We start from the raw sequence: 25,991 nt of genomic DNA, 5'->3' as shown, positions 1-25,991 counted from the left end.
GGCCCAGAAAATTTTAAATTACACACGTTGCTCATATTGTTTCTCTTGGACAGCAGTGGACTTGACAATTGGTCTCTCAAGTTCTCTTGCTCCTCCAGTAATAAAATACTAACAATCATCACAGCCTCAACACATGGCCATCGCATATGGCTAGGCACTACACTCTACCTCATATCTCATTCAATTCTCACCATAGGGCTGAGGAGAAAGGGACGATTTATCCCATTTTAGAGCTAAAGAAACTGAGGCTCAGCAAGATGAAGGCACTGTCTACAGGCCACCCAGCCAGGTTAGAAATGAGACATGGGTCCTCAGTTTCTGGGTACCCCCTGGCCCAGGCTGGTCCTGGTTGGGGAATTGTGAAAGGATACAGAGCTGGCAGAATTTTCTGGTGGGCTGAGGTGATTGCGATGGCTGATTCTTTGTCAGAATGAGAAATGAGTCAGCGTCAAAGTATCTAGTACAGGGCTAAGGAGATAGTCTCCCCCCGGACAGGGCTGGCAGCCGGCCACTTGTTCTGATAGGCCCTCTGCAGCTGGGAGCAACCCCCATGGTGTGGGAAACCCTGAGCAAGGGCTGGCGCATCCAGTGGGGTGAGGCTATAGGGCCAGAATGAGGACTTTCACTGGGCCCCCATCCATTTAGATGTATTTCTGGAAAGGCCCTGATGGCTCATAAAATTCTATTTTTAAATACTCAACTGTTTCCAGGCCACAGAGTGGGAGATACTTGTCCTGCAGTCTGATGCCAAAGAGACTCAAATACAGGGTTCTCACCACCTCTGTCACCCAACACACTCAGTCTGGCCTCAGTGAACCTTTTCCTAGTTCCAGGATACGAGAATTGGGAGTGACAGCAAAATATAAATATAACACTGCTACCACCACCACCACTAAAACCACCCACATCACCATGTCCATTGTCACCACCATTGCCACTGCCATCGCCATCACCAACACTACCATCATCATCACCATCATGGTCATCACTATCATTAACTATTATCACCATCACCACTACCAACACCACCATCACCACCACCACCATCATTATCGCCACCACCACCACCACCATTATCACCACCACCACCACCACCACCATCATCACTACCACCACCACCATCACCACCATCACCATCATCACCACCATCATCATCACTACTACCACCATCACCACCATCATCACCATCATCATCACCATTAGCTTCTAGTCGTTTCCTCCTCCAAATCCATAAAGACAATCTGTTATATTTCTAGTATGTTTTATAAAGTGTTTTCCTATCCAAAGTTTCATGGACTCTTCATAGATGAGAAAACCAATGCTCAGAGAGAGGCAGTGATTTGCTCAAGGTCATACAGAGAGTGGGTGCTTGAGGCAAATTCAGCCTTTGAACTCTGGGTTTAGGGCTATTTCTGCCACATGTTGTTGCCCATTCCATAGTCATGATATTCAGAAGCTCACTAAGAAAGGGCCCCTGGAACGCTGGAACTCAAAGTGATCTCAGCACACATTCCTTCCAAATCCTGCATCATACCAAGGGTGGGGGACCCAAGGAGGGCAAGGGCAAGTGAAAGGTCACACAGCAAGTTACTGAGGAGAAGCAGGACCAGCGCTCCTCCTGCTGAGTTCCCCCTACTAAATTCAGTGTGGCTGAAGGTGGGGGTTGGGCAGGATGAGGTCAGAAGAGGCCAGGTTTGTACCGGGCACAGCAGCCAGGCTAAGGAGAGTAATGTTACTCAAGGGCCACGGGAGGTTTAGGCCAGGGAGGAAGGACCATAGCAGAAGACCCTTAGGTGGCAGCTACCAAAAGTCCTCCCACCCAACTGTCTGAACAGACATGAATGTTATTCACCCCCAGGAGCCTCAAGTGCTGGCATGCAGCCATGCCCACTCACCCGGACACCAGTGATGCCAGGAGGGCCGGGGGGTCCATCCTCGCCCATCAGTCCCTCCTGGCCCTTCTCGCCACGCTCACCGTCAGGCCCTGGGTCACCCCTGTCTCCCTGGGTGGGAAGGATATGAGGAGGAGAGAGAGAAAGAATAAATTAGTCACCAAGTCTAGCAGAGGGCCAAAATCTCAGGGCTCCATTCAGATGTTCACAGCTGACCAGCTCCTGAATTCCTTGACAGTTCTCCCAGCTGCCAAAAGGGTCAGGCTGGCATGGCCCCGCTGGCACAGGGAACATCCCTGACATGGCGGTTTCTAGGTCTGAACCTGGGCCCGGAAGGGAATGGCTCAGGAAGGAGAGCACCCTGACCACACCCATCCCATGGAGGTCACAGGAAGAGAGTAGGTTCCAGAGACAAGGGCTAATACTCTCCGGCTTACACATGTGGGGAAGACAAGAGTCATAATAGGTTGAAATAAAATAGGTTGAAAAAACTTCACCCAATTCTGTCTCTCAGAATTAACTTTTTCCATTTTTCTGGGTGGCATTTTCAACCCGTGCTCACACGAAAACAGTTTACATTAATAATAAGTAATTAGTAATAGTTTTGATGGCTATGTACCAGGCTCAGAGCAGTGGAACAACTATTCCAAGACAAGGAAGCCGGTTAGCAGTAAACGAAGCTTTAGAGGCCTAATCCAACCAGACTGCACAGTTCCATCGTTTTTTGCTAATGTCTTCCTCTACTGAGCGTCTTCTCCCATTGCTGTGTGGCTTTCATTGTCACTGGCTGCAGAACACTCCCTCTGTCAAGGGGATGGCAGCTAGCACTTATACAGCACTTGCATTGTCCAGGTCATGCCCCAGGAGGGTGCATGGACTGCTGCCCTGGGCCCTGTGGGCAGAACAAGGGCAAGGGGCACAGTGCAGTGTAGGCAGTGGCCGCAGAGGGACAGGGCAGTGCTCCTTAGATGGCTGCGTCCATCAGGGCTGGCAGCCCCAGTGGGACCTGTGGCCAATCTGAAGGTGGCTCAGCTGTGACTGTTCATAGAGGCCCTTGAGAGAGAGTATGGAGTCATGGGTACAAGGAGGGAGGTGGGGGAGTAGGCTTGGAGCAGCAGAGTCTCTGCCAGTTTTGTTTCCCGGCGCCACACTTTATGAGAGACACTGGTAAACTGGTGTGTGTCCAGAGGGCATTAAGCCAGAACATGGGAACAGGACCATTGAGAGCACGCACTGCAGGCTGGTCCTGCTGGGACCTGGGCTGTTGGGCTCAGGGGGCTGGTGTGGGGGATTACTGGGGCAGTTTCTAGCTCAGCCAGGGAGAACATCCCAATAGAGGGGTCAGAGATGACCCAGATGAAAAAGGGAGACTTCAAACTGAGGTGTGGGCCAGTGCAGAGCAGATCTGGGCACCAGGAAAGGGCTGGGTGGGTTGATTTCTGAGGTCCCTTCCCAGGGAGACTCTCAGATGCTAAGCATGGCCTGGCATGGAGACAGGGGTCTGGCCCTGATCTCCCTCTCACAGATCCCCCTGGCTCCAGGATTCCCTTCTGGCCTGTCATTCCTGGCCACTTGGAGAATCCCGACATCCTAGGACAGCCGCCAATGTTCAGAAGAGCCTTACATGTAGTCTAGCTCAACTCTCAGTTACAGGTGGGGAAACTGAGGCCCAGAGGGAAGCAGAGACTTCCCCGTGGTTGGTAAGTCAGTGGCAGAGCATAGGGTTCTCGTTCCTTCGAATTTAAAGGTTTTGTGCTCAGGGTACAATACCTCCCTCACCCCCCGGGGTTACGCTGCCTAAATTCAAATCTTGCTGACACTTCTCAGTAGCTGTGTGACCCTGGGCACATCCCCTCATTGGCAAAATAAGCACCAAGGTGTTACTGTGATAATTGAAAGAGATCCTTCATGGAAACAGCTTAGCCCAGCATCATCTAGCTCCATGCTGGATAAAGGGTAGCTGTGATGAAGAGTTACAGCCACCGCTGCCACCATCAGCTAGTTGTCAGCAAACTCAGAAGAGATCGTCAGCATGAAAGCACTGTATAAACAAATTATAAAGTGCTGTGTGCCTCCCAGAGGCTGTTTCCACCATGAAGGCGTTCAGGTACCACCCTTAGCCAAGAGAAACTGCAGTTTTGAGGAGAAGGGGAGCAGGGAGAAGTGGAGGGTGGGGATGGTCCCCAAACCTGCCTGAGCCGGGTGGAGGACAGTGGGCCGGGTGGGGGACGGACGCTGGGCAGGCCCTCACCCAGCCTGCTCTCAATGGGAACCAGCGGGAGGCCTGCTCGCAGAGCTTTATGGGAACATGGTGCTTCTGGAAGAAACTTGGGTCTTGGATGGGAGGGCAGTGGGGGCACAGGTAGGGGCAGCTGCAGAACGCCCTGTCCTCCCCAGTCCCTGCCCCAGAAGGTGCTTACCTTCAGCCCATCGGGCCCTGCAGGGCCACTGTCACCTTCGAGGCCTGGCTCTCCCTGGAAAGGAGCGTGGGAAAGAAGAGGAGACATTACTGGGGAGGGGGGACCACGTGCTTTTACTTCCTCCTCCTCCCTGGAGCGGGACCCCCCCAACCCCTGATCTCCAGGCAGTGGGATCCTGGCGCATCTGGCCACCCACAGTGGGTGGCTGAATTAGTGAATGAGCAGGAGAGTGGAGGCACCCACTCAGCTCCCAGAAAGGAGGGGCAGAACTCCAAGCAAAGCCTGCTGTCTGCAGGGCGGGCTGGGGTGAGGGCTGCATGAAGTGACAGTCATGAAGCCATCCTGGACACCCGCGGTTGGACTAGGCAGTGCAGCCTAGTGGTTGAGAAAGGTTTTGATGGCAGGCCGACCTCATGCCCCCACTTCCCATTCACTGGTGGTTTGACCACAAGCAAACCACTTAGCCCTCATGGGCATCTGTTTTCTCATCTGAAAATGGGGCTGATCCCACTTCCTATAAGGGTTCCTCCAAAGACACAGGGTAAGCACCCACAAATGGTAGCCATTGGAGATGTTATTCCTAGAATCAGAGTGAACCCTCACTGAACTCCTTGGTGGAATCCCATTTTTCAGATGAGGAAAATGAGGCCAGCCTTCAGACTTTCTTGCCAGCAAGTTTGGGAAAGATACCTAGGCCCTGAGCCCCCTTCTGACCTTCAGCCAGTCTCCCTGCTTGCCCTCCTAGCTCCAGAGATGCCCCCGGACTCCTCGGTTCTCTAAATGGCTATCAAATTAAGTGAGGGTCTTTCTCTGCTTTTAGAATTCAAAGCCGTTCAGCATCTGAGCTGGAAGGGGCCTCAGAAGTCATCAGATGCAGGGATGGCAAAGACCTGACAGGTGTGTAGATTCCTCGCATCTTGTGTCCATGGCAGACATCACTAATCGATCCACTAGAATGTGTCTCCGTGAGGACAAGGCCTTCTGTCACTGTTGTGTCCCCAGCATCTTGAGAGAAGTGCCTGGTCCACAGTGGGCTCATCATCCTCTTTCTGCCTGTGCCCAGATGGAGCCTCATGGCACTCCAAGAAGACTGTACCGACCCATCGTCATTGACACACAAGATTTGCCATCTCAAGGCTTCAAGCTCCACACGCATCCTCTCTTGCCCTGTGGCCTCCCCTCTCATTCTGTGTTTTAACTCAATTTGGGGAGTCCCTGTTAACTTTGGGCAAGAGGTAGCACAAGGCATTGGGAAAAAGGAAAGATGAGAAATGAGGCGACTTTGTTTGGGGGTTTGGTGCCCCATGAACTGAGAACCACACTAACTCCCCCTCTGGCTTGGGCCCCACCTGCTCGCCTGTAAGGTGCTAGAGGATGCCTGCTCTGAATCCCTCACAGCTCCCCAGCGGTCCACATTCAGGCAGGGACCTTATCACTGGGCACAGAGCATAGAGAGGCGGACACGGAGGCATGCCAAGGCTTTCTAGAGGAAGACAAGCTTTATAGCTTCCTTTTGGAAAAAGGGAAGATAAACCTTCCATGGAACAGTTTTCAGGGATAATAATAGGTGTTTTCCAAAAAAAGCTCTTAGATGTCAAATAAGTTTGGAGACCCTGGATTAACCCCAAAGAAACCAATTTCTTGGTTGAAGGCTTTCTCAGAGCTTTGACAAGGTTACTGTCAATGTGTAAGAGGGAACACTGAGCATTTAGTGAGTCCCAAACATTTTGACCACTGAATGCTCTTGTTTAAAGAGCATCTCTACATTGTGGAAATCGCTGGCCCACCAAGAGAGACTGGACGAGTCTGTAGAGATCCATGGGATCTATTTCTGCAGGTGAGGAAACTGAGGTTCAGGGAGATTGAGTAAAGCCCTTCCCCCCACCAAACACCCTGGGGGTGGCTTTCCAGGGAGAATGAATTTGTTTTGACTTACCCGCTGCCCAATGAGGCCCTGTTCCCCAGGGGTGCCCAGAGGCCCAAGATCACCCTAGGAGAAACCAAACATAAGTCCATGGGGTGGGTAGGGCCAGCCCCAGCCCTCACCACCAGCTCTGATTTTGTGGGGGGAGCTAGGTGAGCTGGGGAAGCTCCTTCCCAAGAACCAAAGAGAAATTGTAAAATGCCAACCAAAGCCCCCCTTTTCCAAGTCAGCCCTGGCCACGTCGGGACCACGACTGCCATCCTCACAGCTCACACTTACATGGAGCTGCTCTACACGCAGTTGACCCTGGAACAATGCAGGGGGGGTTAGGGGCACAGTCAAAACTCTGCATCTAACTACAGTCGCTGGGCATTTGTGGATTCTCAACCACGGAGTTGACCCTTGAACAACGCTGCTTGGAACTGCGCTGGTCAATTGAAAAAATTCTGCATGTAAGTGACCATGCATAGTTCCAACCCATGTTGTTCAAGGGTCAACTGTTACCTTTTTATTGCACACATTTAATTGTCACAACAACCCAACAGGAAGGGTATCTTCTTTTACAAATGAAGAAACTAAAGGGATGAGGGGTTAAGTAACTAGCCCAAGCTCATGGCTAATGAGTGACAGGTTCAGGGTCCAAACCCGGGTAGTTTGGCTCCAGAGAGCATCAGATGCAGAGATGGCAACTCTGGCTGGCCACTTCCTTTACTCTCCTTGAAAGCCTTAGAGAGAAACCCAACAAGGAAGAGGCCCTAAATGAGCCAGAGTCACTGTCACCCGCCCTCCGCATCGCCAAGAGACCCCAAATGGGTCTTTCTCCTGCAGGGATTTCAAAGCCGCACTCCCTCCCTGCTGGTGTCTGGGGCACAAGGAGGAGGCAGAGCTCTGAGGCCCCAGCTCTGCCCCAACCCGCTATCTGTTTTATAGATGGGGTGGTTTGCTGCATTGTTTGAGCAAAGAATTCAGGAACTAAGCCAAGACGGATAGTCCCAGGCCTGGTCCAACTCCCTCTGAATGTCTGGGAGACTCAGATGGGGGTGATCTGCCTCAAGTCCCACAGCCCCTCGAGGGCTCCCCTAGGCCCTGCCTCAACAATGGAGCCTCGCTCCTCAGCGTTAGGGCCCGCAGAGGGAGCAGCGTCCTCTTCCAACAGTGGAGAAGAGAGGGGGCTCTCCCCAGAGCCCAGGTATCAATGGGCGCCTGTTTACCGGTATGTAATGAGGGGCACCACGGGTGCTGACATGCAGATGGTATCGCGGGAGGCCAGGAGGGACTGCTGACCTAGCATGGGGCAGGGGCAGGTGCCAGAGAAAACATTGCTGGGCAGGGGTGGGGGTGGGTAATCTGGGCTGGCTGGGCCCTCCTGCTGTGGTCAAGACCAGGACCCAAGTGCTCCCCAGCCAGGTACACAGAGAACCCTATTATCCTGGACACAAGAAAGGCCCATTTCTCTTCTGTAGGGAGGACGTGGCCACCAGCTGGGAGCTGGTTTCAGCAAGTCATTTTGCTCTTCTTTCATCCCACCTCACCTTCATCCCGGCTTCCCCAGGAAGGCCCGATTCTCCCACTGCACCTGGCGGCCCCTGAAAGAAAATGCTATTGGTTTTCCCTAGACCAAGGACTGGCCCCTGGTTGTGAGGGAAGAGATAACTGAGGCAGGCTCAGAGAGGGCAAGGGGCATGCTGAGGTCACACAGCACGAGAGACAGCGCTGTCTCAGAGCTTGGAGCTGGGACGAGGGGGAGGGGAGTGATTGGGCCCAGGCTGCTGCGCCTCGGGGCTACCCAGAGGCTGCTGGAGCCTTCTCCCTCCCAGAGAGTGTGGTTTACCACATTAGGAGCCCCTTGGCAAGCACAATAAGGACAATTTCATGATTTGGATAAGGCCAGGGAAGGAAGCCAGAGGATGCTGTGTCCAGGGATGAGTGATTCCAGCCCTTCTCTCTGAGCCAGGCCAGGAAGGGGTCCTGACTTATAACCATTGGCATAGCTGTAGCCTTTGCATAAACCCTGCAGTTCAGTTTTCTCCTCTGAATAAAGCAGGGGTGTCTGAGGCCCCTTCCAAGCTCCTTGCTACATGACCTTAAGAGGGCTGGTTCTGCAGTCAAACCTGGGCTGTGTTGAAGTCCCAGCAGGGTGGGGGCAGGGACATTGCTGCTTTCCCTGGCGCCAAAAAAGAGGTACTGTCAACTCCCCATGAAGGTCCTGGGACCCCTGCATCTCACCTACTGCCCCTGGGACTGGAAGCCCAGTTCCTCACCCTATGCCATTAGGATACATCTACCTTCTCTGCCAGGGTGCCTACCCTTCAGCCTCTGCAGCATACAAGACACGACCACCTGCCCAGGCCAGGACAGGGACCCCTAAGGAAGCAGACTGGAAGAGGCTGATACCTCCCCAGCAGCACCATGAAACAAACAAGGGTTCCTCAGCACTCACCTTGGGTCCCATCTCTCCTGGAGGGCCAATTGGTCCCTGGGGTCCCTGAGGGCCCTGGAAGACAGACAGACACACAGACAGTTGGCAGAAGCCAACCTGGGCCCTCTTTGGGGTCTGAGGCTTGATAATGCAGTCTGGAGGGGTAGGTGAGGGTGAGCCGCCACAAAACCTAGGACTCTGCAGCCCACGCTCCCATCCTGGGCCATGCCGAGGGTCCTGGTGTCCCCTAGTGTCGCTTCCAGTCCATCTGCATACTCTCCTATTCATCTACCTAAAACCCACTGAGGCCCTCCCCTGCCCAGAAACCTTCCAGTTCTAGAGTCTTGCTCACTCTGTTCCCTCTGCCTGGACACCCTTCCACCTCGGATCCACCTCTACCCCCAGCCCTGGTCAATCCACTGTTCAAAAGAGCATCTGCTTGGGCCTCAAAATGTGGGGCTGCAGCACGGCCCAGGAAGACATGCTCCTTCCCTGCCCTAAGCCCCATTGTGGGCTCCTCCTCCTGGGCCCCTGGAGATTCTGTCCTCTCCTCTCCATCTCCAGCAGCACCACTCCACAGCCTCCTCATGGGGCTCCCCGACACTTGGGCTGTCCCCCCAAACCCTTGGTTCCAGTGAGATCTTCTGAGGGGCCCTTCTCTTTCAAACCCCTCAGGGGCCCCTGTTGCCCTTAGGGTAAAAGCTCTCTCCAGGGCAGATCTCCTCCCGCAGCCCCCATATCCGGTCCCCCCCCCCTCAGTCACAACGGGCTCTGCAGTTCCCAGTCCGCTTGTTAGTTTATTGTCTTCCTCCCTCCCACCAAAACTTCTCCCCCTGCTTTTCACTGTGCTAAGCACAATATACACATTTTCTCATTTCATCTCCAGGACAGGATGGCAAGGTAGGGACCATTATTCCCATTTTACTGGCAAGAAAACTTAAGCTAGAGGGCAAGAACTCTTAGATCCAACCCAGAGCTTCAGAGCCCCCAGCCAGTGCTCTGTCCACCATCCGAGGTCTGCCCCATCAGCCCCAGCTCTGTCGCTCTCTAACCCTTCTCCTCGTGTGAATATTGGCCCACACCCCCAGGTGGGCTAAGATGCAAAGTGGGAGGGAGAGGGCAGTTACCGGTTCTCCTGGGAGGCCCTTGGTGCCTGGCGGGCCCGAAGGACCCGGAATGCCCTGCAGAGACAAACAAAGGTGGCCTGAGTCCCTCCATGGCCTCCGCCCCCACCTGTCTCCGTGGCCTCAGTCAAGACATCACAGCATATGAGGGTCCTACTCCCACCCTCTGCTGGGAGACAGATGGGGAGCTGAGTCCCAGGGGAAGAGACATGCTGAAGGGGCTTCAGTGAAGGGAGTGGGCAACTAGAACCTTTGAGATTTCCAGAGCCAGATGGAACTTGGCTAAAAGGGCTATTATCTCCCCACACAGCCCCATGGGATTTTAAGAACCAGTGCTACTTACGGGAAAGCCTCTTGCGCCCGAGTGCCCTCGCTCACCAGCCGCACCCTAGAAGCATATTTAGGCTCATTAATGGCGCTTGTCACAAAGCAGGAAGTGGGAAGGGGGGCCGGCAGCCACGGTGCGACATACCTGCTGCCCAGGCTGGCCCAGTCTGCCCTGCGGTCCTGGAGGTCCCTATAGGAAGCAAAGCCCTCGAAAGTGGGGAGGGTACTTGGGAGGCCCCTTCACAGAGAAGGGACCCACACTCCCACAGGAGATAGAAGGGACTATGGGACATGACATCCACCCCTCTCCTCAGTGTGCAGGTAGGAAAACGAAGACCCTGCAAGGGGAGTGGCTCGCCAAAGTCACCAGGTGCTCTGGCAAGCAAGGACCAAGCACCCCGTGCTCCTGATGGGGACAGAAGCGGCCTCAGCTCTCAGGGACCCTGGAGGGACTTGGGGGTCCCAGGGAAGGGGCCAGAGGTCACGTGTGATTCCTCCTCACTCTCACACTTCCACGCTCTGTTTCATTCACCTGCTTTCTCTCACTTTCACTCTCGGTCTCAGAGCTCCTTCTCCCTTCCCCTGCCCCCATGCTCAGGGCTGGCAGGGTGGGGGTAGGCAGAGGGCAGGAGGAGTGGCCCGGTGAGCTCTCGGGAACTACCCTACAGCCTCCCAGGGACGCCTGGCTATCCCCAAAGGGCCTGTTGCTGAGGGGGTTGTGAGCCTGGTTCCTGGATTCCTGACCCAGCGTGGAAGGAGAGAAGAAAGGGAGGCCATGAGGATCGGTACCTTCAGACCGCGGGACCCCTGCTCCCCAGCTGGTCCGTCTGGTCCTCGGGGGCCCTGCAATAGGAAAAAGGAAGTAGCACAGTGGACAGCAGGGGTCTCCCTTGGGTTGGGAACCAGGAGGGCAGGGCTGCCCAGAGCCTTGGGCTTTTCTCTACACAAGCCTGGGGCTCCCTCCCCCCACTTCCCACTAACTCTCACCCTGAGGTGGGTCACTCCTGTGCAGTGTGCCTCCTGAAATGGCTCTGCAGAAGGCTCACATGGGTGGACTCAGCTAGAGGCCCTACTATTCTGGGATGGGGCCGGTGGTGCATCTAAACCCTGTTTAAAGAGACCTTGGGGGGCAACAGGGGTGGGGGCAGTCAGCCAACCCATTTCACAGACGTGGAGACTGAGGGCCTGAACAGAGAGATACGTATTCAAGTCCCCATGGCCAGGTCTTCAGACTCTCTTGTGGCATGCTCTTCGCAGAGCGCACTTGGGCAGAAATAGTTGTATGGACCACAGTCCTTGGAAAAACTGACAGAGAAGGACCCAAGAAGGATCTGCATAAAGGCAGATGTGTGGAATATCCCCCTCTCCAGCCAGATGTACAAGTTAATCTGGTCCAGCTCACATGAGGAGGGGGCAGGAACAGGCCACGGGTCAGGCAGCTGTTCCCTGGAGCTCTGGGATCAGGCCTGATCCCTGAGACAGAATTCTTGATCTTTTGAGAGTTGGGAGGCCCCCACAGCAGATGGAATCCCACCTCCCCCCAAAGATGAGAACATTGAGGCCAAGGCAAGGAAAGTGACTTGTCTAAGGCCCTTTAGCACATTAGCAGCTGGTATCCCCTCCAGGATTCCATCCAGTGTCCTATGTTTCCCCTGCATGGGATGGGACACAGATGGGCTAGGGTCCCCTGGAAAAGGCCCTCAGTGTGGTGTCTGACCTGTAGGGGTCAGAGGGAATGTGTTGGGAAGACAACAAGGATCCTGTGAAGGAGGCTGGTCACCCAGCCTGGCAGCAAGGGGACCAGCCGCAAAAGGGGGCCGGGGAACCGTCTGGGTGGAGGGAGGATGAGGGATGAGAAAACAACAAAGAGAAATCACTTAAAAACTGAATGAGGAAAATTTCAATTAATAGTTGAGCCAGAAAAAGCAGCAATTCCTCTTATCAGCTGCTTGGGGCTCTGGATACTTCAGCTTCACACTACACAGCCTTAAATAGAGCCTCATTGATTCAACAAACCAGGGCTGGAGACCAGTGGGCTGCAGCCCAGCGGTTCAGCTGAGAGTCTTTGTTCCCAAGTGTCTCCAGGCCCGGAGCCCAGTGGGAAGCCAGCGCTATGCACAGTGGTGCTCAGGAAATGTCCTGTCTCAGGGACAAGTGACTGCTCCTCACTGAGCCTCAGTCATCTCATCTCAGAAATTCTGCCCCAAGGCAGGAACTAATACCCACGGGAGGCTCAGCACCTGGCCTATATAGCAAGCGCTCCATAAAGCTTGGCTCTGAGAGAAGCGGCTGCAGGCTCCCCAGGGGCAGGGACACAGGGATGGCTCAGTAAATCTGGGTTCAGTTCCTTCCTCAGCACAGGCAGAGCTTATACCACGCTGCACAGAGCCAGCTGAGAGTTTTCACAGGTTCAAGGTGAGGTTTGATTAGAGGGTGTGGGTGCAAGTTCTGGTTTGGCTGCCAGCTTGCTATGTGACCCCAGGAAAGTCCCTTTCCCTCTCTGGGCATCAGTTTTAGGTGGACGCTGTCAGATCATGTGTGAGATTTACCCGCTCCCCCACCCCAATTCAGGGACAGGGACCTAGTGGAGGTAGAGCCAGATTGGGGCGGGGGCATCCCAGGTCACGAGAGCCAGGACAGAACCTGGGCTGATGGGTGGACAACGGGGCCTTTCTGAGAGATGGCTTCTGGCCCCTGGCCTCTGTCTCTAGCTGAGGCATAAAGCTCCCTGGAAAAGAAGAGCTTTGGATGGGAAGCAGAGGCCCAGGGGTGTCGAGGGCTTGGCGTGAACGACATAGCACCCTTTTCATCCTAGGAATCAAAGCTTTTCTTGGAGAAAGGTTATGTGATCCATATAATAGTAACAACAGCAGGAGCAGCAGTGGCAGCAATAATAGTGAACACTATTATCCTCATTTTGCACATAAGGAAACAGCCTATGGCTACACTGCTAGTAAGTGAAGGAGCCAGAATTTGAACCCCGGTCAGCCAGATGCCCATTTTTTCCCACCGCTCCCTGTCACAGTTTATCGTGTGAGAGTGAGCTCCCCGTCACAGTGGGTGTGCAGGTCAGGGCCTAGAAAAGCCTGCCAAGAAGGCCCTGCACTGTGCAGGCTGTTGGAGAAGGCAATGCCTAAAAATCCCTGTTACCCGGGGGACTCTGCTGTCCCCTGAGAGCACCAGAGAGTTCAGAAAGCTGGGGCTGACTTAGGAGAAACAGGACCAACCTTTCCTGTCTGGAGGGAGGAGGAGGCAACGGGGCGCCAGCCACCTTCCAGCCCCAGCACCACTGTGCAGGGAGATAAGCAGTCACATACCCACACCCTTGCTCTAGGCCCCTCTGCAGCTTGCACTGTGTCCTGCAGGACCCTCAGTCCTGCCCCCTCCTTCCCCAGATGAACACGGGCTGACCCACCCTGCTGGAAGCAGGCGTGGGTTTCTATCAGAGCCATATGTCTGTTCTCTTAGAGACACTCCCCAGGAAGATGTTTGCAGGCACAGCTGGGGCTTGGTGGGGCGAGGAGACCCTGCCTGGGACAGAAAATCTGGCCAATCACAGCTCTCGTGAAAAAAAACGAATGGACGACGTCTGTGAAATCCATCCTACACATGGCTGCCTATCAGGAGCTGACTATGTGTGAGGAGCCGGTGAAAGGATTTAATCCCCACGGCCATCCGATGAGGCCGGTTCTATTGCTGGCCCATTTTACAAAGGAAAAAGCGGAGGCTCAGAGAGGGGAGGTCAGGATTCGAGGCTACACCGAGCTCTAAGCCCCACCACTCACAGGAGCATAATCCCATGTCAGGCCCTTGATTCTCAGAATCCTCCCAGCTCCCTCCAAGTGGACAGTGGAGGGAGAGCGAGGTCTCCCGTTATCTTCTCCAGCACGTAGCCTTCCTGGGAAGTCTCCTGTAGGCCCTGACATGCACACCCGCTGTGATGGGGAGCTCACTCCCACACTGATAAACAGTGATTCGTAGAAATGAAAAAAAAAAAGTGGGAATCCAGCTGACTTGGGTTCAAATTCTGTCTCCTTATAACTTCCTTCTAATGTCACCCACAAAGAGGTTAAGAAACTGGACTGAGGTCCCAGAGCTGGTAACTGGGGAGCTGAGACTTGCTCCTATACCTGTCTGACCCCAGAGCCCTCACGCTTTCAAATGAGGCCCATGGACCCAGACCCTGTCAACAGCTCTACCAAGAGCAGGGGGCCTGGGACCCCATCCGGCCTCTGGCCTCAACCACTCAGTATTCATGCTTCCCAGAGCAGGGAGGTGGAGGAGGTGGGGTGGGTGGGTAGCGGGGCCTATCTGGACGTGAGCAGAGAAGCAGGCCGGGCCTCGTAGAGCTCCCAGCTGAAGCCCAGGGAGCAGCAAGGCCTCGCTAAGGTCACAGAGCAAGCCAGGAAGTACAGAGGGTGGGCTGCCCAGAATTGAGCTCTTTAGCAGCACAGTGGATTCCTCTCCAGGTCCCCCACCACCCTCAAAGCCTGTGAAGTGGCCTTTGGTGGCCTGTTAGGCAGGGGACCCAGAGGGCAGGTCCCACAGGTTTTGCATTCCTGCCAAACCCAGCACGGGGAGGGGCTCATGTTCCTGAAGCTTCCCTCCCAGCCCCAGAAACTTTGATGTGGTTGGGAGCCTGGGTTTCCTCAAGCAGGAGGGAGATACATTCTTCCAGCCATTGCTGGGAAGGGGTGGTGGAGATGGCTGTGGGGAGCTCAGTGAGGTGAGGGGGATTTAAGCCTCACATCTGGAGAGGGGAGCAGGCCCTGGGCCAAATGCAGCTCGCCCTCCAGCTAATCTGGCTTCCTGGGGCAGGAGGAAATGTGCATAGGGTCAAGGTGGAACCTGGCTGTCAATGGGCCTTAGTCCACAAGCGGAGACCCAGGGCAAGGTGCTGGGAGGGGCCCTCCCCAGCCAGAGGAATGCCTCTTAATCTTCCCTTTCCCAGGCCAACTGTTCAGGCCATCTGGTTCAGGGGAAAATGTAAACCACTTGAAATCCAGCCAAGAGGAGCATAATCATAACAGAACCCTGTATGGCGCTTGGATATCAGGCCTGGGCTGTCTGCACTACCTGTGCCATCTCATTTCCTTTCACAAGGCTGCCTGGCCTGGCACCTGTGCACCAGCTGGGGTCAGGAAACCATTCCATCGGCCCTCCCTAGCTGTGCAACCTGAGGCAAGTGACTTAACTTCTCTGTGCCTTAGCTTCTTTAGCTATAAAATAGAAATAAGAAGAGCACCTAATTTATAGGGTAGTGTTGAAGATTAAATGAATTAACGTATGTGATAAGGCAGTGCCTGGCACATCGTAGGTACTAGCAATTACCTGTGACTGCCGTGCTCAGGCCAGCCCTTGCTTAGAACTTTGTATGGGTCCCCACTGCCCTTGGAGCACAGCCCACAGGCCTCGCTGTGGTGTTTGAGGCCCTGCTTGGCTACGCACCTGCTAATTCCTGGTCTCATCCTTCTCACCTCATCCCTCTGTTGAACCAATGGGGATCCCTAAACATACCACACCTTCTCTCACCTTAGGGCTTTCCCTTTGCCTGGAGCTTGGCATCAGCTCAAGCATTGACCTCTCCCTGAAACCTTCGCTGGTAACCTGTCCAGGTGAGGTGCCTCCTCCAGGCTCCCAAGCAGCCCGCGCTTCCACCATCAACGTGCTAATGACCTTGCACTGGCTGTTTGACCAACTTGATTGAGCCACAAGAGCAGGCAGGATAATGCCTGTCCTATTCTCTGTGATATATCTACAGAGCCTCCAACAGTGGCTGGCACATAGTAGGTGCTAAATAAAAGGTGATTGAATGAATGAGCAAACGAATGAATGGACAAAGCACTGGTACCACAAAGCCTGCCTGTGCCCACTGACTGGCAAGGGCTGGTACTCAGAAATGTGCTGAAAAAGATAGGCAGGGGGTCCCATGGTGAGCCTGGAACCCGGCCTGGTCAAAGTCAAAGATCTCAGGGCTGGGCAGGGGGCAAGGTACAGGATATGGCCTCTCCAGCAGGTGACCCCCACCAATGTCAGCCCCCAGGGGCTGGGTCCACTTACCCGGCGTCCCTTTGCTCCCCTCATGCCTGGAGGGCCTCGAGATCCTGGAGGACCCTGTGGGGAGGAGAAAGTTTGGAGAAGCCCCCTTTTAGGGAGTAAGACAACAGTGAGGGCTAGGAGCAAGGGGGCAAAGCTTGGCCCCAGGAGCAGCCTCCATATGGAAGAATTTGGCCCAGTGAGAAAATCCATCCCACCAAGAGAAGCAGAGGACAAGCTGCAACTCTGAGCAGGAGTCTGCCCTGGGTTTGATGGGGGTGGGCCTCCACCCTGCCAAGGAATCAGGAGTGGGGGAGAGGCCTCCCTGGATGTGAGCCATTTCCTTCTTTATCTCAAAATCAACCATCAGAAGCTACATGACGTTCCTAACAAACCGTCTCCTCAAATTCCCATTTCCTCTTCTCTCCTCCCATCAGCAAGGAGAAGGTGGGGACTCAAGTCCTGTCCCCCACTCTGACCTCAAATATGACCTGAAAGCCATCTAGAAACAGCCCTGGGGTAAGAGGGGAGGGGAACCAGACTATGCTTGCATAGGCAAGGGAGGCTCTAGAGTTGAGGGCCAGAGGCCGGGCAGAGAGATGGGGTGGGGTGGCGGGTGACGAGAAGGGACGGGGCCTGGTCCCAGGAAGAAGCCCAGTTATCTCTGTTTGACGGAGGAATGACAGGCGGCACAGAGAGTGACAAGAAGGGTAGGACAGAAAACACAGGGCTGGCTTTGTTCCTTGAATTCTCAGCACCTGGTCCAAGCACAGGCCTAGGACATGGATTTAGAAATCTGTTGAAGGAATGATGAATACACGAACAATCAAAGAGGACAGGCGGTCAGAAGGGAGGGGAAGAGGCGAAGAAACAAGCAGCCATCTCACTGCCTCATTCCTCTCCCCGGTTCCAGCCCCAGCGATACACATCAAACGGCGCCTGCACCCTACAGCCAGCCAGGACCCCTCCGACAGCTGCGGGAGCCTCCCAGCTCAGTGGCCAGTCTCAGGCTGGGCGTGCTCCTTTTACAAGGAAGAGGTGGCCTCAGCCCCCTCGGAATACCCGGGAACGGCCCAGCTCCGTCTGCAGCTCTGCTTGCGGCCTCAGGAAAAACTCCGGCTGCTCCCTTTTCTCTCTCTATGGCCTCGAGGGGTGCAACCCTCAGACTGCTGCTGCTGAAGGGCTGATGTGAGGGGCTGGGTCCCAACCTGGCCCCTTGTCAGCAGAGCACGCAGGGTGTGGACCTGGGCTAGGCTCAATAAAAAGGCAGATGGGACTCCAGGATGGTAGAGGACATGAAGACTGGGTGAGAAAAGCCATTTTATGGAGGGATCTCAGACTGCAGAAGGCGTTCATTGCGTCACTGGGAAATTTCAGGAGCCAAGTCTCGACTTAGAGGCAGGAGAATGGAGTGCTTCCATGAGCCAACTGTTTCATCAGGGACCCTAGGTTCAAATCCTAGCTCTGCCATTTACTACTTCCGTGGCCTTTGGCAAGTTGACTTAAACTCTTTGGGCCTCAGTTTCATCATCTATAAAATGTGGACAAGAACAGTCCCAGACTCCTAGAGTTGCTGAGTAGACAAAATAACCTGGAAGGTCCTCAGTAAAGGATAGCTATGAGTTTTCTCAAAGGAGGAGGAGGTCAGCAACTGGAGGTCTCAAGACCTGACTGCCCCCACCTCCCCCAAGTCACGGAAATAATAATCTTGGCTGATCTCAGTGGACATGGATGCTGAAATGATTGGAAAAGTGGGAAAACGCCAGTCGGACGGGAACAGTATCATTAGAAATGTTGCTTTAATAGTAATCACCTTACTAACAACAGTGGTAATTAGTGTATCTAACAAACAATAATAGTAATTATTATTCATTAAGCACGCAGCTTGAGCCAACCCATTCAAACAGAGGGAAGCACTCAGGAAACGGTGCGGAGGAAGTCAGTGGGGCTGTGGAGGTAGAGAATTCAGAGGAGACCTGCACCTTCCTCCGGCGTGCTGCCCTGGATGTCCCCACCGTCTTCCCATCTCCCACTAGCCTTCTATTTTGTCACAGCAATTCCTTCCCAGGCTTTCCTCTTCCCACTGGACAGATGGAGAGATTGAGGCCCAAGGAAGCCAAGGTCCAGGGATGCAGGAGCTAGAATTTGATGACGGACCCTAGCATTCTTTTTTTTTTTTTTTTAAGCTGAGCCATCCTGCTACCTGTTGGCAGCTCAGCGGCTGCACAGCTCAGCTCGGGCTGGACTCGAACCGCTGTTGCTCAGAGCTCAAACTCTTGAGCGAGCTCTTAACCAACTGAGCCACTCGGCCGGCCCCACGGACCCTAGCATTCTTATACTTAGGCTTCGGCTGTACCGTGGGCACCTCCCACGCTGATGGGCTCTGGTCACTCCACTTTCAGGAGCATCTGCTGGGCCCTCGGGTACTCAGGTCCTAAGAACACTGGGGAGGGAGGTGGGTAGGACCCTTTGGGTTGGGTGGCTGGGGCCCCTGGATTCCAAGCTGGGTGCCTCAGCCCATCAAACAGCCCCAGGCCAGATGTGGCTTTTTCTCCTAATGAACCAGAGGGGGAAATGCCATTGGGGGTTCAGAGTGCTGGCTTGTGATCCCAACTCTGCACTGTGAGTTTTCTACCTCATCAAAAGGATTGTGTGTGGGCCAGCCAAGTGACGCATTGGTTAGGAGTTGGCTTGGGACGCCAGCTCTGAGGATCAGGGCCCCAGTTCGGATCCCACATATGAGGGCCAGTGACGCTGTCCTATACAGCTGGTGAACAACAGCTCTACCTGGAGCTGGTCTGTCATGAGTCGCCGGTAATGGTGTAGGCTGCAGTGGGGCTGGCCGGCTGCGGGCATGAGCTTTTGTGAGCTGCTAAGAGCCACCGTGAGCGGCCGTCCAATGGCTGGCGAGCGACTGCCTCACCCAGGAAGAGCACAATGATAATACCAACATGGGCTAGTGAAGCAACGTCCTCCACAACTAGAGTGAAGAACAAAAGGACAGCAACCTATTTGTTACCCTTCCCTGATTCCCCAATAAAATCTTTAAAAAAAAAAAAAGGATTGTGTGTGTAGGGGTGGTGGAGGGGGATTGGACAGAGCTCCCTGGAGCCTGGCACCTCTGTGTTTGGATGATGGTTACTTGTGTCCAGGCTTTTCTCCCCTGGGTTCATCTCTCCATATCTCTCCTCAGCACCTAGCACTGCCTGACACATAGTAGGTGCTCAGTAGAGTCTGTTAATGAGTGAGAGAATGTTTATACTTGGTAGACCCACTAGACCATGAGAATCTTAAGGGCAGATCTATTTCTTACCATTTTTGCACCTCCAGGACTAAGCCTAGGCTCAGCATGCAGCAGGTGCATGGAAAAATCTGGAAACTGAGTTGGTCTTGCTTCTCCAACTGGCACAGAGAACTGGAGTGTGTACACTTCACTTAGGTCTAAACCATCAAAGGCTCCCATGCCCTCCTTCACCAGACCCCAGGGAGCAACTCAGTCTGGCCTTTGGAGGGACCCGGGCAGCCTGAACTCATCGTCCCCCAGCCCTGGGCTGGGGTCCTGCCTAGGCTGGCTCCCCTCCCCCAACGCCCATTCCACCTGCCTGAAGCCCCCCCTCCACATCCCAGAGTGGGCTCCCAGCCCTGAGCCCTGGCCTTGGCTAAAATGAGCACTCATTCCAGCCTCCACATCAGCTGAAGTGGAGGGGCCAGCTCTGGATGAGAGCCACCCCTCTCAACCCCCCACGACACCCTTGGGGGAGAGAAAGGGGCCCCTGATCTGGGTGCTCCTGGCCACACCCCTCCCCCACCCCTCCCTGCCTTGGGATCCTCTGGAATATCCTAGGTTCCTCAATCATCACAAGAAGCCCAGCACGCACGCCCTCAGCTCTGACCGTCAGCCCCTTCGTCCCCAGCATTTCTCATCTTCTTGCCTGCTTTCTCCATGCAGGTGTTACTTATGTATTGGGTTCTCTCTCTCCCTCCACAAGCTCCCAAAGGGAGGGACAGCTTCCTGCCTTGTGATGACTGCATCCCCAGGTCCTGGAGCGACCCCAGGCACATATCATACAGTAGTTCCTGAATGAATGAACAAAGCCACAGTGGCACTAATGAGACCGAGGTGTTCCCGTGTAATGACATCTCTATGTAATAACCATGAGCCACAGGGTTTCGTTCAACCCATTCAATCACATTATCACGACCATGATTATTTTCTCTGTGTTTCAGATGAGCAAAATTTAGGCTCAGAGATTTGCCTTGGAATACAGCCGGAATGGTGGGGCTGGGGTTCATAACCAAGTCTGTCTGGCTCTGAGGTCTGGGCTCCTCACCCTTACTTGACAGTGGGTTTGAGCTCAGGGAACGTGAGGGCTTTGCTTACCTGGGGTCCAGGCTCTCCGGGGGTCCCAACACCACCTGGCGTTCCAGGATGACCCTACTCAGAGAGAAGAAAAAGAATAATTGGTGGTAGAAGGTAACTCTTCCTCCTCCAGTCCCACCTCGGCTCGCTCAGGCCCAGCCCAGGGACACAGGACAGCAGCCAGGCCTCTGGAGGGACAAGGAACCGAGTATCCTGAACATCGGGGGTAGGTAGAGGCAGGCAGAGGAGAGAGAGCTGTCACCATGGCTGTGGCAAGAGAGGGCAAAGCGAGGCACACTTGTTCCTTACCATTGAGCCCTTGGGTCCAGGTGCACCTGGGGGTCCCATCATGCCCCGGTCACCCTGTGATGGAGACAGCAATTCAGGGATGTCAGAGCTGGGGGGCGGCTCTGTGGGAAGCAGGTGCAGAGGGCCTTCCAGAGGCCAAAGAGGAGCAGGGACTTGCCTGAGGTCTATAGAGTCCCTGCCCTGCTCATGACCACATCACCCAGGGTTGTGACAGGGGAGGGGTGGCATAGTTTCACTCCCTGGCAAGTCCTGGGAGGACTCAGCTCCACTGCAGCGTGTCGCACAGTGTGCTTCCCCCAGGCAAGGAAGGTCCTGATCAAGGATGTGTTAATGACATGTCCCCTTTGATTTGGGCCCACGTCATGTGGTCCTCATGAGGCATCCCCTGGCGGGACATGCTGAGACACAAATAGCAATAGAAGGCATTTCTTTCACTCCAACCCTGTCCAAATCAGGATGAGATATTGGGGAATCAGAGATATAACTCATTCCACTCAACCCATCCGGACAGACCAGGCAGAGATGGTGGGTGTAACAGACAGAGCTACGGCCAGAAGGCAGGGGCTCTGGGTGTGAGTCCTGGGTCTGTTTTTTTGTGAGGCTCTGTTTCTTGTATCAAGCCAGCCAGCAAATATTTATTGATCATCTACTATGTGCCAAGCACAATATGCTATATTTGGAAAATACATTGGTGAGTAGGAACAGACAGATCCTGCTCATATGATGTGAGACACGCAGGGTGTTGCGAGGAGATGGACACATATCAGCAAAAACAGATGCAAACTGGGGTACATGCAGCGAGGGAGTAGATCTCGGTGTTAAGAAGCTTCAACAGGGGGTATGATCCACCTGGGTGTAGGGGTGCGGTGGGAAAGGCATCCCTAAGGAAGTCTAGCTTGACCTGAGAGCTGAAGGATAATTAAGAGTCATCTAGGCAAATAGGGGAGAGAGGGCAGGCGGTGGAAGAGTGTACCTGGCAGAGGGAAGGGCATGGGCAATGACTCGTAGGTGAGGAGGGGCACGGGACATTTAAGCAATAAGGAAAGGCAGAATTGGCTTTGATATTGCACTATAGTCATGCAAGACGTTACCCCTGGAGGCAACAGGCTAAAGGGCACGCTGGACCTTTCTGTACTGATTTTTTTGCAATTTCTTATGAATTTATAATTATTTCAAAATAAAAGTTAAATTTAAAAAAACAAAAAAAAGAGGGAGACGTGAAGGAGAAGGAGAAGGTGGAGGAGGAGATGGTGGTGGCCAGAGGGTCTGCGACATGGAGTGATGAGGCAGGTGGCACAGGATGAGTCCGGAAAGACAGGTGGGGTCACATGAGAGGAGGGGCTTCCTCTCTGTGGTCCTCATTTTCTCCATCTACCCAGTGGGAATAACATCAGCTCCCCCTGAGGGCCTGCCTGGGGATGCGATAAGCCCACACAAAGGAAAACAAGTACACTCCGGGGTCTATGGTGGGAAATGGGGAGCCACAGGCTGTTGGTGAGTGGGGTGCCAGCACGAGGCAGAGTGGCTTAGCAGGCAAAGTGTGGACTTGGGTAATGAACCTGGTTTAAATCCTAGCTCTGCCACTTCCTACCTGGGCCACCTCTTTGGGCCTCAGTTGGTTATCTGGTCTACAAAACAGAGCTGCTGGGGGTTAACAAGGCGACCTAGAGAAACGTGCTCCTTTTTAAAAAACATGCATCTTTCCCTCCCTTCTGTTGCCCACCCCTGTGCAGGGCCAGCGTGCAGCCATGAGGGCCCAGACTGCAGGCATCAGCTGGTCATCACACTGAAGTCTAACCGCATTTGAGGGTACTGACAGGAGGGCAGAGCCGAAGCCCCAAGGGATTCTGGGAAAGGGGACAAGGGCCCTTTGAGGGTCTGGATGCCAGGGCAGTGAGGAGAGGCCAGAAAAAAAGAGGTTTGAAGTCCCCAGGACAATTGGCCCCTTCCTCTTTTTCAAATTGTAAAACATAAGCTCTACTTGCTTATATATTCCCCTCAGCACCACGTACCTTTTCTCCCACGATTCCTGGCTCCCCGACAAGACCAATGAATCCCAGAAGTCCCTGTAAGGAACATGTAGGAAAGCAAGAAGAGGAAGCAACGTGAATTCAGGGATGTGCCGAGTTTCAAAGGCAACTTCCCTGCAGCTGCCTTCCTCGGAGCCTGGGCCTGATCACGCAGCCGGCATGGGGCTGCCACTGAGGGCTGCCTCTCTCCCGGCACTGTCCTGACTTCCCTCACTCCACCAGATGGTTCTGATTTGGGAGCCAAGTGGTGGGGCAGCTGCCAGCATCCCTGGGAGCGCCACACATTCTTCCCGTGCCAGAAGCAGGCTGGGAGGAGGCCACGTTTGGAGAGTGGTGGTTGAGGGGAGGCCCTTAAACTGTGCTGGGAAGAGGCCTGCCTGTGAGAAATCTGTCCCCATCTTTCGGGGCTCTGGGGCTGTTTCAAAGATAGAAACAAACTTGCTGGCCAGGACAGAAATACCATAACAGCCTCTGCCAAAAGACCTGATTGAAATCTGGGAAGTGGAGGCCTTTTTTTACTGTCTTGTGAAAGCCTTCCTCTCCTTTCTGCAAGGGCGGACACACACACACACACACACACACACACACACACACACACACACACACTGTGGTTCCTGTTCTCTTTTTAACTCCACTGGGTGATAACTAGCCTCCGTGTTCCAGGGGTTCTTCTGGGTGGCTGCAGGCCTTGAACAGGCAAACACACACACAGGGACGATGAAGAGCCTAAAGAAGTCACGCAGGAAGGCAGACAACTCCTTGTCCAGACCCCACCTCTTCTCTGCTAAGGAAAATGTGAGCAGTGTGGGGGGGGGGTCTTGTGTGGGTCAGGAATGCCAAAAAGCCTTTGGAAGAACCCAGGTTTGCAGCCAAGAGTTTCTGGGAGCATTCGGAAAGACTGAGGGATGAGTGGGTTTGTCCCATAAAGTCTGCTCCCTGTCCCCAAACTGTATCCAGAAAGGAGTGAGACCTTGAACCTGATCAGAAACAGATCAGAAGCTGTGCACTCAGGCAGTGATGCTCCAAATGGTCAGTCACCTAGGGTGACAGAATGGCACCCAGTTCCAAAGTGTTAGCTCGGTGGGTCTCAGAGTCCATTCTAAAGCAGCAGTTTGGGCCAGGACCATGTGTGTCTTGCTGCTGCAGCCTGGGGTTTCAACTCTGGTCTGTGTGGCTCCAAAGCCCATGCACCTGTCCATCTACCCACGGCCTCCAAAGCCTGCTCCTGGCACCATCACTACACATGGAAGGTCCTGGCTCCCTGGGCTCAGAGACCCTTCGAAGTTGAAGTATGAGGTGAGAGGGTGGGGTCCAAAGTATGAGGTTATGGCTAACAAGTCACAAAATAACCGGGTATTTGACAAAAGTCAAATACTTAATTTACTTAGAGATAATTTACTCAAGAAAAAAAAATTAGAGCGTTTTTCAGGTGATAGTAGTATTAATTAACAATGGCTGGCACTTACTGTGTGCCAAGGCCTGTACCTGGCACTTTATCTATGTCATCATCATTCAGTCTTTAGGCTTGCGGACCTAAAATCACAGAGCCTCTCCAAGTGTGAGCCTCATCTGCAGAGCTTTCGACAAAGGTCTCTGCCTACCTCCCACGGTTGTTCTGAGGACTGGGGTTAATGCATGGCGCATGTAGGCACTCAATAAACCTTAGTTCCCTCCTATCCCATTCTAATTTATTTTAAAAGGGCACGGGGTGAAGACAGGGGCCTGAGCGACCCACATGGGAGCAGTCAGACATTTAGAGGATGCTGAGTGAAGGGAATAAAAGCTGCTCTGTTAAAAGGCCCCTGCCTGACTGGCCCAGGGAAACAGAAATTTCATAGCTACTTTAAATTTATGAGTTGTTGGGTCCTGAAAGGCAGGCAGGTCATAAACCTCAAACAAGAAGCCAAACAGGATCCTAATGAATAAGGGCCATAGAGCCAGTGCCCCATTCCACCGCCCCCCACCCCTGGGACCCCCCTCGGGCACTGTCCCGGAACATCCTGGCAGGCCTGTCCTGAGGGTGGAGCTGAGGCTGGCTCGGGACGCCAGTGCCAGAGGCCCAGGGCTTCCACTTGGCAGGCCGGGTGGAGAAGCAGCTCTGACAGCCATGGGCATGGTTGGCTCCTCTCGGGCTGGCAAGAGGGCACGGGGGAGGGGGCGAGGCAGCATTGTCGCCTACAGCGGGCACTGCACAGGCAAGGTCTGAGTCCCTGATTTTGGGGAGAAGGCTGGCCTGGTCCTCCGTGTCTACAGATAAAGGGCCGCCATCTGCTATGGGAGTTTTTCTCCCTCGCCCCGTCCCTCCCTCTTCTCGTGTGACTTTCTGCGAGGCATTGGGAGACGGCTGGCAGCAAGTCAGTCCTGGGTCCTCTGTTGGACTGGACATCTCAAGGTTAGGTGTTTACATGCCTGGCTTCCTCCTGGACAGAGCTTCTCAAAGGCAAGTCCCATGCCTTGTAATCATCTTTGTGTCCCCAGCACCTAGGACAGGGCCTGGCAAGCCGGCTGCACGCTAACTAGCTGCTGGGAAGCGAGAGGTCAAAGGGTTTTCCAGTCCCTCTGAGCAGGTCTTGGGAATCCTGCAGACCTGAGGGTCAACCTTGGCTCTGGGAGATCTTGGGCAAGTTACTTAACTTCTCAAAACCTCAGTTTCTTCATTTGCTAAATGGGGTAATACCCACCACCACATAGGGCTGCTGGGGAAATTGCAGGCAATGGTGTAGAAAGTGTTTGGCACAGAGCCTCGTATCTAACAGATACCCAATAAATGTAGCAGATACTGCGATTGTAAGGAGGTCTTTATCGTCTTTCCTGGGGATCCTTTGATTCTACTATGAACAGAAAATGCCTGCCCCTTCCCACATCAGGAGGAGGCCAAGGGAACAGCTGGCTTGGCCTCCCATGTGCTTGGTGGTAGCCACAGGCTCTAGCTCTGCCTCACAGCTCAGACAGCTCTCTCTTTCTTGCTACGGTCCAAGTGGGAGAGTCTGCTGATCCAGTGGGCCTGGGGCTGCTCCAGGCAGGGCCCCCCCTTCTCCTGCCCCAGCTTTGCCACTACTCTTCTTGGCCATCAAGCCCATTCTCCTCCATGAATCCCAGGTCGCCAAGTTGGACTAGGATTCAGTGGTTCTTAACCTTGGGCCCCCTGTA

The 25,991-nt window shown here is 54.0% G+C and overlaps 1 protein-coding gene across 6 annotated transcripts in view; it reads right to left on the bottom strand.

Moving 5' to 3' along the window:
- Nucleotides 1-25,991, bottom strand: part of COL27A1 (collagen type XXVII alpha 1 chain) — a 141,578-nt gene that overhangs the window by 31,912 nt on the left and 83,675 nt on the right. For all 6 annotated transcript variants that reach the window (XM_019635911.1, XM_019635915.1, XM_019635910.1 and 3 more), the window contains 13 exons: nucleotides 22,824-22,877; nucleotides 20,812-20,865; nucleotides 20,524-20,577; nucleotides 16,167-16,220; nucleotides 10,896-10,949; nucleotides 10,252-10,296; nucleotides 10,123-10,167; nucleotides 9,783-9,836; nucleotides 8,677-8,730; nucleotides 7,769-7,822; nucleotides 6,249-6,302; nucleotides 4,313-4,366; nucleotides 1,896-2,003 (listed from right to left, as the gene is read on the bottom strand). In XM_019635911.1, coding sequence (XP_019491456.1) covers nucleotides 1,896-2,003; nucleotides 4,313-4,366; nucleotides 6,249-6,302; nucleotides 7,769-7,822; nucleotides 8,677-8,730; nucleotides 9,783-9,836; nucleotides 10,123-10,167; nucleotides 10,252-10,296; nucleotides 10,896-10,949; nucleotides 16,167-16,220; nucleotides 20,524-20,577; nucleotides 20,812-20,865; nucleotides 22,824-22,877 — 738 coding nt within the window. The remainder of the gene's footprint in view (nucleotides 1-1,895; nucleotides 2,004-4,312; nucleotides 4,367-6,248; nucleotides 6,303-7,768; nucleotides 7,823-8,676; nucleotides 8,731-9,782; nucleotides 9,837-10,122; nucleotides 10,168-10,251; nucleotides 10,297-10,895; nucleotides 10,950-16,166; nucleotides 16,221-20,523; nucleotides 20,578-20,811; nucleotides 20,866-22,823; nucleotides 22,878-25,991) is intronic.

Source organism: Hipposideros armiger, unplaced genomic scaffold, assembly GCF_001890085.2.
Source record: "Hipposideros armiger isolate ML-2016 unplaced genomic scaffold, ASM189008v1 scaffold_24, whole genome shotgun sequence".
NCBI classification, from domain to species: domain Eukaryota; kingdom Metazoa; phylum Chordata; class Mammalia; order Chiroptera; family Hipposideridae; genus Hipposideros; species Hipposideros armiger.
This window is presented reverse-complemented; position numbering and strand designations above follow the sequence as displayed.